The sequence below is a fragment of the Vidua macroura genome, chromosome 2, assembly GCF_024509145.1.
Source record: "Vidua macroura isolate BioBank_ID:100142 chromosome 2, ASM2450914v1, whole genome shotgun sequence".
Taxonomy (NCBI): Eukaryota; Metazoa; Chordata; class Aves; order Passeriformes; family Viduidae; genus Vidua; species Vidua macroura.
This window is the reverse complement of record NC_071572.1, coordinates 70632159-70645906: the sequence shown is the minus strand read 5'-3', so window position 1 is coordinate 70645906 and position 13748 is coordinate 70632159. Positions and strand designations below refer to the sequence as shown.

Here is a 13748-nt window from a genome sequence, read left to right as displayed (position 1 = left end):
AGTAAGCAAGCCAGGAAGAGCAAAGTACAGGTCAGAACTTCATGGTGCCAGCAGGTCTGAGCCTTTTCAAGGTCACAGTGCTCCTGTTTTAAACAGAGCTGTGGAAACTAGGGTGTGTTCTGAATTAAAAATGAACTGTATTGCTTAAATGCAAAAAAAAAAAAAAAAAATGCAACTGTCTCCACTGAAGTGTGGAAGGGAGGTGGGGGGGAATTTTAGCAACCTTTGCACAGAGATTTATTGAGGGCAGTAATGGAGGAAAACAATGTGAGACTGGATCTGTAAGAACCGGGCACCAGGCTGGCTTCACAGCCAAAGGTCTGCCTTTCTCATTTTCACCCGCTCCCTGGGAAATTAAATTCAATGCATACCAAAAAAAAAAATAACCAAAAAAACCCCAACCAAACAACCAACCAAACAAAAAACAACAACAACAACAACAAAAACCCACAAAAAAACCCCACCAAAACAAACAAACAAACAAAACCAACAACCCAAACAAACAAACAAAAAAAACCAAAAAAAAAACCCAACCAAAAAACCAACAAAAAACCCCAAACAAAAACCACCCAAACCAAACCAAACACCATCTTCAACAGAGCTTGAAATTAAGTTTGTGTGAGAGCCTCTGGATTTTCTCAAGGGAGGGGGCTTTCCCTCCCTCCAAGTGTGGTTTCACCTCCAATCAGGCCTGAACATGATGAGAGACTGAGTGCCTCACTCTGTTTAATAAGATTCATCCTTGCTTGCTCATTTTCTCTCCCTTTCTCCTCCCTGCCCTGTCTCCTGGGGGCTGCACTAGATCCCTACTGAAAGTACAGCAAAGTGGCTTTGGGAAGCTTTGCCTTGAAAATGCAGGGCCCGAGGAGGGGAGGAACAGCTGGTGTAACAGTGGTTTATAGCAGACTGGGTGCTCATACAGTGCTGATCAATGTGCTTTATCCAGTGCTCTCTCAGTCCCCAGGGTTTCCATTAAGGCAAGAGGAAGGTAGCATTAGTCCTTCTACAGGTGGATGCCTTCAGCCAAGCAGAGCTGTCTCTCATTTTTGGAGAGTGAGGTGGTTTTAAAACATGACACTGTGTTTTATAGTGAGGTGCATGTTTCAAGTACTTTGGCCACGCCAGTTCTTTCTCAGCCTTTTGCAGGATTTTGGCTTGTAAACTTCACATTGTTCTTCTAGCAACACCTTTGTGAATGTGATTTTTTTATTACATAGGTATGAATTTGGCTTGTTCTCTAGTATGCTAAATTTTCAGCAAGGCTTCCTCAGAAGTTTTAAAACTGCTTCCATGTTTCTGAGAGGTGAATGCCCTGCTGTTAAAAAACCTGAATAGCTGATGTCATGTACCTTGGACCAGGGATAGAATAAATTAGTGAGAGCTTTAGAATCCATTTCTGGATATCCAAACTTCTCCCAGGCTTGTGGAAGAGCCAACAGCTCTTCCACAATGTCACACAGACATTTCACTAATACAGCCTGTGGCACCCTTCCCCTTGAGACGGAGAACTGACTGCCTACTCACTTCTGAGTCCTGGTCAGCGCCTTTACAGAGCAATCTCAGTAGGGATGGGCACCATGCCCGAAATGACCGCCAGAGATGCCATGAGACTATGGAGTTTAGACTATATTCTCCTGTCTCCTATTTCCTTTATCTCCATAATGTAGGCAGCGGTCTCAGGGGCCTGAAATGTTTTTGCTTGACTTTCACTTGTAACATTTAGGTCAGAGGAAGAGTGAAATGAGTAGCCTTGAAATGAGAACACTTAAAATAGATACTTTTCCCATTATAGATCCACTGTGTTTTCCTGGAAAAGGAGTAAGGACTTAGGCTGCAGACAAGACAATGCAATATCATACTATTCACATCATATTTAATAATGCTCTAGTACCATTCAATATAAATAAATAACCATTAAAAAGTACTTTCTTGACATTCTCTTTTGTTCATCAATAGTATTTTCTGCAACAGGAAAGGTTAGTAATATTCATTGGTTGGTGAGTTGGATGAATCTCAGAGAACATGAATATCAGGTACTAATATGCGAGTAAAAACGAGGTGCTGGGATGCCTTCTCTTGTTTAAACACTTCAGACTTGATCTGTGGCTTCCCTCCTTACTGCACTCACTTCCCCTGAAGCCTGTAACTCTGATAGCTGCTTCTGTCCTGGGCTCTCCCACCCTGCTCTGTGGGCAAACAGCCATCTTAACTTGTGGTGCCTGTTACTCACCCACCCTCATCTGATACGCCTTGGCCAGCAGCAGTCCTTGCTGTCCTCAGGCTGCTCTACAGGGAAAAGAGTATTTGTGCTGAACAGGCCCATCTGTCTGCTAGCCTAGAATGTCAGCTGTCCAGACAAGGTCTCAGTTCTGCACAATGTAGTGACTGACAGAACTTTTTGATTCACTGAAGGTCTGCTCTATGGGGTCAGGCTGGGGCAAGAATGGAGATGGTGCAATAGGGCTGGTCTTGAGAGCCGACTCTGACCAAGACTGAACTGACAGTGTAGTACATACAGAAATAGTAATTTTACTTTGTTGTAAGGATGTAGAGAGAGCAACTAAAAATATGTGTGTGGTGGGATCTGTTGCAATGGGAATAGATCCTTGCTACAAACACTCACTGTCAGTGCCTAAACCCTATGTAGGACCTGTGTGAGGTTAAAGGCCAGAGAATTAATCACCACATCTCCTCCTGTTCATACAGGCAGAAACTTTGCCCATCTCAGAGGAGAAAATGGAGGATCATAAAGCAGCTCTTTTATTCTCTCGCTCTTACTCATTCACTGAAACTACAAAGAAAGGGACTTAATCTTGGGTTAATGCAGGGTAGAAGCACTGGAGCCCACCTGCCTGGTGGCAGGATGGGCTGGCAAAGCCCACTGGAGTGCAAGCTCTGCTACCTTCTGCAGAGGGCAGGACAAAAAGCTCTGACAAATGCAGAGTGAAAAGCATTCTGTGGATGCTGGACTTTCTTCATCCTATCTAGTGCCAGTAAGCTCTGTAAGGACCTTTCTATGGTCCAGAGAATACATTGCTTTCTCACCCCATTCAGTATTTTCTTCATGCTGAGACAGCTGGCAGGGTGGCCTTGTACTGCTGGTTGTTCATCCAGACAGGCCCTGGCCTTAGCCTCACTAAATGCAGTCTCCATTTCTCTAGTTGTTGCCTATTCTTTGATTTCTCCTGTCTCTCCCTCTGAAAGGAGGCATCTCATCCCCTGTGCCTCTCCTACTTTGGTCCCCTCCTATAGCAGGATGTGTGGCTGCTCCTTCTCCACTGAGGGAATGTGGACCAACTCCCTCTCTCAGATACCCTTCAAAGAGCCCCCTTCATAGAGGCTTCCTGAGAGCCCATGGGGACTATCTGCTGAGTGAGGCAGTCCTTTGCTCATGTTTTTACCTCAGTGTGATTGCTTGGGAGCCAGAAACTTAGTGCCACCCACATTTGTTGCATAAAATAACTGTAATTTCCTTCACTGTACTGCTCCCCTTGCCGTGTTTCTGATTATTTTGCCAGTTTAAGATACCATTGTAAAGAAACCCCAGGGAGTGCAGAACATATGACATTCATCGGTGAACACCAAGCTCTACTATTCTGAGGCAAGGAGGAAAATATTCTTTCGTCATGAATATGTCATGTGACCTAAGCTAAAAACCAAAACTAAACAAGGAATAGGCAGAGAAGAATTCTAGTATAAATAAATCAACAAATAAATAAGTTTCCTGCTAGCCCTGAAATCCTTGGGCAGGGGATGACTCAGTTGCTTATAACTTTCTCCCAGCTGTGAAATCCTTGATGTGTTTTGAATGCCTTAAGCCTTGTTTCTCATAGCCTGAGTGAAGAAGGTTTTTAAGATCTGCTCAGAGGGGTTTCTGGGTCATTCAAGGAATCTTCCTGGAAAAGTCACAGCGACACCACTCCCCACGCACACATATGGTACCAACACTTGTGCTTTTAATCCAGTGCATCCTTCTTTCGGTCCTCATTTGCACCTCCTGTTTTGTAGGCTGCCTCCCACCTGGCTGTCTTCCTGTTTTATTGAGGGAGAGGGAAACCCTTCCACATAACACTGACTCCTCTCTCTTCACAGCACCACACACTCCTTTCAAAGTTCAGCTGGAAAACCTTGCCACATTTGGTATTTCTGTTGTCATGTATGTGCTCAAGATAGGTTTTCTGATGATGTCTCCACATTCCTTGATGTTCTCACAGCAGATGAGTGCAGGCTGAGGGTTCTTCTTCTCTGAGCACTTCTCGCCCACCTCCCTCTCAGAGAGTTGTCTTCCTCTCTGGAGGTCTAGGAAGCAAGTCCATGCACATGATTTGAGGCTCCTGAAGCAGCTGATGGTGCTGCAGCAGGCTTCCAGGCCTTGAACACGTTCAAGTCCACCTATCTTTGCCCCTGCTTTCTGCTCTCTGCAGCAAGACATGGAGGCATGGCCTCTGAGGTACAGTACCTGCACGTCTCCCAAAGCAGGAGAGGAACTTCATCCAGAGGGGTCTGTGCCTGGGGATCTCAGATAGTGTTTTCCAAAACAACCTTAAGCAGGGACAGCTCATGATCTGAGCTGAGGGATAGGCACCACATCCCTTCTGAACTCCCAAACCCCAAATGAGGTTTGTCAGCACAGCTTCCTCTCCAACACTGAAGGCTGATCTGTGTACATATCGGAGTGCATCCCTCAGAGGGAGAGACTCTCATGCCAGCTTTGCTTTAAAGCTGTTTTGAAAGCACACCAGCCTCAGGCCAACAAGTCCATGTTTGTGCTTTAGTGACAACTCCTGTCCTTGAATTACTGCAGTACGCAGTTGCTGTACTGAAGCTCAGGTTTTGCAAGATGCCAGGAGAGACCTTTGGAGGCACCTGCACCCATCCTGGATTTCAGCCTCTGTGCTGGCACAGCAGAGAACGAAGATCACATCTAGTAAGTTTTAACAAATGGTTAAAAGTACAGGGCCCAGAGGGGAAGGGAAGCACTCCTCTCCTAGGTGGGGAGGATCTCAGGGCATCACCTGAGCTCTGTCCCTCCTTATTACCACCACTTTGGGCAATGGGGGCTGTTTGGAGTGGTGACATTTGGGGGTGTTTATCATCCTCCAGCAGTGGAGCAGAGCGCTGGGCAGGACAGGCAGGGTGCACAGTTGCTATGGTTGCTGATGAACTTCAGGAACAATCACAGCCTTCTGTCAAAACAAACACAAGGTGAGGTAAGAAGGTGTAAATACAACATGGCTATCCCCCCTGGCTCAGGCAAACACCTTGCAGGCATCAGTGAACAAGTTCCTCAACCACACTGTGCATGGCTTTGGGCTGGGATATGGCTGAAGAGCTGCTTGTTCTATCTGCCCTAGAGTCTTAGCTGGGAGATTTTATTTACGAATTAGAGAAAGTTTCTGACAGGTTTTTTTTTTGTCTTAAAATGACTTAAAGTCATTATTTTAACTTCTTTGATAATTTTTTGAAAGAAAGAGTAGGAGGATGAGATCTGAGGATCTCTATTCAGTCTGTCTGGAAGCTGTGAAATGCAGATGAACCTTCTCTGTTTCCAAATTTCACAATAGCAGGAGTCCTATGCTAACCTAAGCACACTCTTATCTTTGGATGCCTGTAAATAAAAATTAGCAATAAGAATATGTAGTTTTTATAACACCAGTCTTCCATGATAGTTTTCAGGACTTTAAGAAAGAGAAATACGAAGTGAAATTAATCTCCATCTCCTCAGAAGGCAAAGCCTGTGTTTTAAAGGTGTTTCAATACAGTTGGCAGGGATGTATGCTGTGATAGCTTTGGGCTGCTCTGAGGCAAGCAGCCATGCAAGTGGTCCTAATTAGAGATTAGGGGAGTACCAAATCCCACACCAAGCAATGTCTGCCTGACTCATATCTGCAGGATTTAAAGGGAAGGAGGGCTCTGGGAGGTCTTGGACTTAACTGGCTTGATCTGATCCTCAAGGAGGACTAATTGCCAGGAGGGAAAGGTGGAAACATTCTTCCTATTGTGTCTAAGAACAGAAGATCCTCAGGGGAGCAATTTTGCCTCTTTTTTTTTCTCAGCACTGGCTTATCTAGATCACGTCTATCAATGTTCTGAAGCTCAGCAGCCTTGATAGTATGAAATTCCAATACACTGAAGCCTTCAGCAGAGATCTCAATTTAAAATTTTAAGAGATGCAATCTAATGATTTTGCTTGATTGCCATTGATTGTCAAGCAATTTACCTTGCATATGTCTCCTGGAGTAGATGCCACCAGCTTCCTTGACTTGTCAGAGCAGCTGCCCCACATGACAGACAGTGGACAGATTGTGGTCAAACTGACTGCTAATGCAAGTGCAAAGATCCTTAAAAATCTGCAAGGCTGATCCAGCCAATAATCTGGTTGAAACCATTGGAGAGAATGGCTTGGATTAAGGTGCAAGTCCTGCTGGTGAGTCAGTGGCAGTGTCTTGATCTTTTAGGCTGGTTGCTTTCCTTTCCCACAACAAATCACTCATGGGAAGCCATTCTCACGAGACTCCATAGCTAGTTCATTACATTTCTTATGGAGGATGGCTGAGTGTTTGGCCAGGGAGAGAGGTAAGGACAAAAGAGCTCATCCATAAATGGCACATTTGTGAAAACATTATGTCTGCACTGTGCATCTCCAATGGAGCAGACAGCCCCTCCTCCAGCAAATAGGCAAGGAGGGTCTAATCTATCTGAGGTTTTATAGGCCTGCTCATCCTGTGCAAAGTAAGTGATTCCTCCAGAGCAGTTAAGTGGACTGTGAGTCCTTATGAGCTGAGTTTGGGCCATCATAGCTTTAGGCAACTGCAGACTCAGCATGTGTGAGTGTGCAAAATGAGCCTGTTGTTGCTAGTGGATCTCACAAATGCACTGGTGAAAAGAGGAGCTGCTACCTAAGCAGAGGTATCTCGCATAATTTCTGGATTTCTAGGACATCTGTAATATTAATTGAAAGCTGTCAGAAATAGTACAGGGTTTGTGCCCTGTAGGAGGTACAGGTAGGCTACCCCAGGGTCCCTATGGTGGCACCATGTGTCTGTGTTTAGATAACTGACTCCAGTCCCTTCCATCTGCTGCTGGGTGTGTGGGCACTGGGATTGCTTTGCGCTATTTGTGTGGTTGTCATTCAGAGATGATGAGGTGCTGTGGCAATGCTGAGTGCAGCTACTAGTGATGCACACAGGAGATCAGTGCAGGAGGTGAAATACTCATGACTGCCTGTATAAAAGCTGTCAGTTTTATTTCCACTGGTAGAGCTGAGCTGAGGTGTATACTGGGGTCAAAACTAAAAGCACTCCTGGAATGTCTTCCAAAGTAGGACTAAATCTTTCAGCATCCTGTGTCCTGACACAGTTATGACTCATCTCAGAAAGAGCTGGGTACTCTGAAATTGGGATAATTTTTATTCTTTTTGGACTTTTGGGGCAGGAATCTGCCACTGAGATCAGAGGGCATGGCATCTGGATGCTTCTTCATCATCATTCTCTTTCTAAGAACATATCAATGATCTCTGATACATTCCTGCCTCACCCATGGTGGTTGCCACAATCCCCCATCTTGCTGCTGAACCTGGCTCTGTGAACTGCAAAGGCACTTCCTAGTGCATTCACTATCTCTCCTCAGCAGCAGATGTTCTCCTAGCTCTGGGAGCATTGGTACCCAGCATCTTAAACTGAGAGAGTCTGTGTAGGTTGTGCTTTGCTGGTTCCTGTTCTGAGGTGCTCTGAGCATTCCATCCGCCTTTCCCTGCTGCACCCACACCACAGCTGTTCATGCAGGATAAATACTGAAGGGGGATGCATGAAACACTGCACAGGTGGCAGGGCTGCCGGGAGAAAAGGTTGCCTGTAGGAATGTGATCTCGTTCCATGCTGTAGGACAACGCCCACACCAAAGGGAGTTTGCAGCTGGATGAAAGAGTCCAGGGGCAAGGAATTTGGCTTGTCATTAATACTGAGTGAAACTGGGAGATTCTGCTGTCACTTTGCTATCTGTCAGGCAAAACTCCCATATGGTCTGCAAGGAGGCTTGAATGAGCAAGAAATACAGAGCATACGTGGATAAAGATGAGAATCTACTTCTTGTCCAAAGGGTGGCATGGTGAATTACTGGAGCAGTCACACATGCAGTTTTTGAGGAAATAATAGCAGAAATAAGGAATCAGGTACAGATTATTTGTCTTGCTAAAAACAATAAAGACAAAGATACTCACACCCTGGAGCTGGCTCTCTGCTTACACTTCTACTCTGGGGTCTGTAAACCCACGCTTGCCTTCATTAACGAGAGTGGGCCTCTCAGTTCTTGTGTGCCAGACCAACACCTAGAGGGAAGCACAAAGAGTTCAGGGTGTTTTGAATAGCATGGAAACTATGAGAGTACTTCACCCCTTGGGTGGGATCCTCAGAAAAGTGAGACTCACAGCTCTTTGAAGCATGGGATTGAAAGGGGTTCATCCTGGGAGACACTTTACAGGCACATGAAAAAGTGACAAGGAGGAGGGTATTCTAGAGCAAAATTCCAGACTCAACCCTCTGCCAATCCTCCTGGATTTTGGAGAAGCAATCTGGGCACAAATTGTACATCTTAGCTTCTTTATTAACACAGAATGTCTAGCACTGTTCCTTCGCTCTCTCTGAGCTTCACATCTGTGAAGAATTTAGCAGGCTTTGTCCATCTGTCTGTTCCAGCATCATTTGGCACTGACATGTGCCAGCACAGGGCAGGCACAATGGAAGGTGGAAGAGTGTGGCAGGAGGCTGTAAAAGCAGCAGGCCTCTGCAAGGAGACTGTATCTTTGAGATTTCTTGTACTACTCACCTTTGTGCAGTTAGCTGCTTTGGGCTCCAGCCCATCCATAGTCACTAAATCCTTCAGCAGACTTGTTTCCTGGTACCCTCCTTTAACTCCCTCCAGCTTGAAACTGGCGTGAGGCTTCTCCAGAATCAACTTGATACTGATAGCAAATCCAGCCATGTCAATAGCAAAGGGACGATTAGGGTCAAAGACGGTTTTCCAGCCCACCACCTTCCCTGCTGGGCTCACTTTTGGGGATTCATATCGCAGCCCCCCTACGAAAGCCACTGGCCAGACCGAGACCCGCCTCGTGTAGCGCATCTGTGTGCCAGAAAGAGACAGTGCTGTGAGAATTCAACCCCACCACGTTTGTCCCAACCCGTCAGTGCACCATCCTCTGCTTTCATTGGCACCTGTCCTCCCGCACAGACTTCCTACGCAATCGCATTGCTCTCGGCAGCACAAGCTCTAGTTCACCTGAGCTGCTGCTTGAAGAGCTACAGCTTCCACGGGCACAAGGCAAATTCTTAGCACGTTATTCTCTGAACAACAAACTCACTGCTTTTCTGTGCCCACATTCACTCCCGCAGAAGAATGAAAACCTCTGGTTTTCTCATCCCATTTGAACTTTTACCTTTTTGTTATGGTAGAATTTTATCAATTTTGTAAATGCCAAATACTACTTTTACCAAGCCTCTAGTTCTGTATTACCAACTTCACACACTCCAGCTTCACACTCATGCAAGTAATCTCCCTGACTGATTCATCTTTGTCCTCATCTATTCCAATTTCTCCCCCTACCTCCTGCCTTGTTTTTCCATCCATGGCTACTGCCTAGAAGTGTGGGGGTTTATTGAAATTGTCAGAAAGGACCTGGAAGTAAGTAAAAAAGGATGAGCTTAACAGAGACCTAACAACTCTGAAAACTGGGAATATGTTGTGATGCATAATTCTGCTCTTCAAGTGGCTTAGTACAGTTTGGCTTAAATTGGTGACAAGAGAGTTTACTGGATTTTTGCAAATTTTCAATAGGCTTGGCATCTCACAAAAGCCAGGTCTCCAGCAGAAGTCTGGGCAAGCTTCAGTGATCCCAGAGGCACAGCCCTGTTGTGGTGGCTGGAACTTGGAGAACTGAAGGGCAGCCAAGGAGTAAAGGTGGATAGAAAGTCAGACAACTCTTCCATCATCCCTTAACCATCACACCCCTACAACAGTGCAGATTTACACCTTACCAGAAGTTTGTCTTTGGTGCTTATTTAAATTAGGTCAGCTCTCTCTGAGGAGAGGTATAAATTCTGAGATACACATCCTGTGGTCCCTGGCAAGAAGAACTCTAGCTGAGGCAATGATGTGTGAGTGGCTGTTCACATCCGCAGCCTATAGCATGGCAAATATGTTCTTTGCCCTTTTAGCTTGCATCTGCCTTATACCCAGCTGCCACTGCATATAGAATGGGTGAGGTCTTTGCAAGTGCAACTGGGCTTAAGAGGCTCTGCAGCTCTATCCTGCTTTTCTATCCCATGTAATTTTATGTCTCTTACCTCCTCAAAAAGCTCCAGGCTGTAGGTGTTATCATCGTCAGCAAAATAGACTACGCCTTCTGGTGGTGCGGTGTTGCTGAAGCTGTCCCTCAGCCAGTGCAGCCCCAGGTTCCTCTGTAGTGTCCCTCTCGGGGTGTGGGATGGGATCCAAGACAGACCCAGCTTCAGGCTCTTGGGTGTCTCCACATTGAGATGGGTGAAGTTGAGCCCAGCCTTCTCCAGCAGGTTGGATACAAGGTTTGTCCTCCGCGGAGAGTCCTCCACCACCACCCAGTGCAGGTTCTGCACGTGGAGGAAGGTGTTGGCCAGACGGGTCAGCTCAGCTTTTTGCACTGGCCGGGTGTAGGTAGGGGTGATAACAAAGATGGTTGGCAGGGTGTCTGACCATGGGGGAGGCCTGGAGTACACATAATTCTGGATGATTTTAGACGCTGCCCCTATGCTTTGCTGCTGCCGAGTGCATGATGGGAAGACTTCTTCTCTCAGTGCAGATGTACCATTAAGGAGAGCTTTAGAGGTCACGTTCTCGTCTGTCTCTTCTGGGACAAAACAAAGGAAGAAAGAGGAAAAAAAAACATGTCAGAGGACTAATAACTATCAGGCTGCCTCCTGCCTCTGTATGGAGTTAGTGCTGCGTCCTCTCTCCAAAGCCAGCCTAAGGTGCATGTTTAACATGCTCTTAACAACAGTTTATGTTCCTGCAAACTCCGAGGGGGCCTGCAGGCAGGTCTTTGTTTAACCCTCCCTGTGCGAGAGCATCCCTGCTGAGGGTTTGCTGAGGGCTGAGAAGTCATCACAGCCACCAGCACACTGATAGGAGAACTTTTGTACTTACTTCTCAGCAGGCTGAGGTAGTGGGTGGTTGGGTACTGGTGCCACAAGGTTAGGAGAAGAGCCCATGGCAAGGCAATCAGGAGCGTGGTAAGAAGGTTACGTCTCCTCAGCATGCTGCAGGGAGCTTCCAATGCCCAGGCATCTCTCTACCTTTCAGAAAAGAAAAAAGACTAAGACCTCCAAAATACCAGTCACCAAAAATACAGGGAGGCATGACAAATGTTTGGTCCAGCAAAGTGTTGTGTAAGTTTACAGTGAGCTTCATTAACGTTTCAGATCCAAACCATTATCCAACTTGGCCAACTCTGGTGCAACTGAATAGAAGCTTTTAGCTATTTCTGTTACTCTAAAGAAGCTCCCACTATCCTATATGAAACCACTGTACTTGAGTTAGGGTTGTTCATGTTGCTGATTCTGAAGCCGGAGAGGACTTCTACTTGCCCCCTCTTTGAGACTTGTGCTCATTCCTGAGCTTTGTTGTGACCATTTAATTTGCATCTCTTGTACATTTTTTTTAGAACTGTGTGCAAAATTTCTGTGCCTGAATATGCAACTGGACAAAATAGTCAGATGTCAGGCATCCTCTAGATAGCCAGCGCCTCTTAACACTTCTGCAGTGTTAATTCATCCTCCTTAGGCAGATGCATTGAGGCAATCAGGCATGCATGCTATCATTTACTAACTGTTCCATGAAATCCCTGCCTTGGTCATTCCACCGTGCTGGTGATGCCTGCTGAATGTTTAATTATCCCACATCTCTTTACGCTTCTGGTTTGCAGTGTTTGGCCATTGCAGCATTTCGTTGAAATCACAGACTTTGGAGCACCCACCAGGCCCTACCAAGTCCTCCTGCACTCCTAGGCTGAAGGCATTTTGAGGGACGAGAGTGATGGCATCATGCTGATACAAAAGATTGAAAGGAGGTTCAAACTGGTTGGCTCTAAATTCCTGCTCTGCCAGGGATTTTTAAGTGTACTGAAGGCCAGTCAGCTAAAACCAAGGTCCTCAAAGGGACACAGGCACATTTTGTTCAAAAGCAATTCCTTGCCCAGGATTTGGATCCAGCAGCTCCTCATCTGTCCAGAGTGGAAGGATTATCTTGCTTCAGCCTTCGAGAGTTGAGTGAAAAGAAATATGACAACTGGTCTAAAAGGGCTCTGCAGCCACAGAGTACTCCTGAAAGATATTAGGAGATGCTAATTTAAATTCATCCTCTGGGACCTCTTAGAATCTGTCTTTAATTGTTTCTCTGACATTTTTACCTTGGTGTCCTGAAAAAACCAAGGAATATGCAATTGCAGGGCTTGTCAGTGTCCTACCACCAATAACTGTCAATCCTATTTCAGCCACATCTGACAGAAGACTAGCATGTCTCAGCAAGTCCTCTGGTGGGCAAGTGGATGTTCTTAAGCCCTATTAAGGAAATTACTGCAACACAAGCTCATTCCTTGTTAGACACCAATGGTACCAATGATGGAGCAGTCCCTTAGGGAAACATATTTCCACTGACTGCTCCCCAAGCCAACCATTAGTGATGTAAATATCTAATGTTTCTTACCTTCTCACTCAGGAAACACCATGGTGTTTCATTTCAATACTTTCAAGCTACAAAAAGCTGATGAAGAAGTGGACTAAGGAAGCTGTGTGGCCAGGGGCACACAGGAGCATTTTGGTGATATGAGTAGGAGCCTTATGCAGCAAACATGCTGGCTCTGCTTAACTCCATTGATTTTTGATGACAGGATCTGGGGCAGGTACAAGAGTGTCCTTCAAGCTTTAGTGCCAGGTAAGCTTTAGGTATTTGGTAAGCTACAGATCCAGGCCAGACACAGGGCAGGATGAGGTTACTCACACCAGAGACTGCTTTCCCTAGAGGAAATCTTTTCTCTTACCAGCGTAGCAGCACAGAGTAAAGCTTCCCATCACTCATGGCTGTGAGAACAGACAGAGCCACAAAAGAAATCAAAGGATTGCTATTAAAAACTGCAGATACCTAGGCCCACCCAGGTCCTCGCTCAGGGTCATCACAGCTCCTCACTTCCTCTAGTATGCTTGCAATTACAAATGTCCCTGCAATTAAGTTTCTATGCAGCATCCCTGCTACTGCTGCAAACTCAGGTTGCTTCTGGAGCGAAAGAGAGGAGGAGGCAGCCGTGGCAGCTGTGTTACCAATAGTGCACAGAGGAGAGTGGATCAGAGTTGGAAGAATTTTTAACTAATTCCTTTTCTAGTTCTTTCTCCTCCTCCCTCTTCCAGCCAGCCCTGTTCGTGCTTCCCGAACACTGCAAACAAGTGGAGATGCTGCCTGTGTGTGCAACTTCCCTGGTGCTCCATTCTCATTTATTGCTGCATGCAGCTTCTCTCTATTGCTTGTCCAAAGCAAGCAAGGCTGAACAAGTTAAACCCTGCATAAAGGCCCAGGTAACTTGTGAACCTCACAGAGGAGCTGACTTCAACCCCATTTAAAAAAATCTCTATTGGAATGTTTTATTTTCTCTTTAAAATATTACCTTGTCTCCCCCACTGTCTCCCCCTGCATCCATCATGTGTACTCTTCTCTGTTGCTTTATATCT

General features: G+C 45.8%; 1 protein-coding gene across 2 annotated transcripts in view; it reads right to left on the bottom strand.

Moving 5' to 3' along the window:
• Positions 1 to 1856: 1856 nt before the first annotated feature.
• LOC128804044 (galactosylgalactosylxylosylprotein 3-beta-glucuronosyltransferase 1-like) overlaps positions 1857 to 13748 on the bottom strand; it is a 28093-nt gene continuing 16201 nt past the window's right edge. The window contains exons 2-6 of one of the 2 annotated variants that reach the window (XM_053971469.1): positions 11176 to 11320; positions 10341 to 10879; positions 8824 to 9120; positions 8219 to 8326; positions 1857 to 5186 (exon numbers count right to left, since the gene is read on the bottom strand). In XM_053971469.1, coding sequence (XP_053827444.1) covers positions 8240 to 8326; positions 8824 to 9120; positions 10341 to 10879; positions 11176 to 11287 — 1035 coding nt within the window. In that variant the 5' untranslated portion in view covers positions 11288 to 11320 and the 3' untranslated portion in view covers positions 1857 to 5186; positions 8219 to 8239. Of the gene's footprint in view, positions 5187 to 8218; positions 8327 to 8823; positions 9121 to 10340; positions 10880 to 11175; positions 11325 to 13748 lie in introns of both variants that reach the window. The other variant, XM_053971468.1, reaches the window with a different exon arrangement.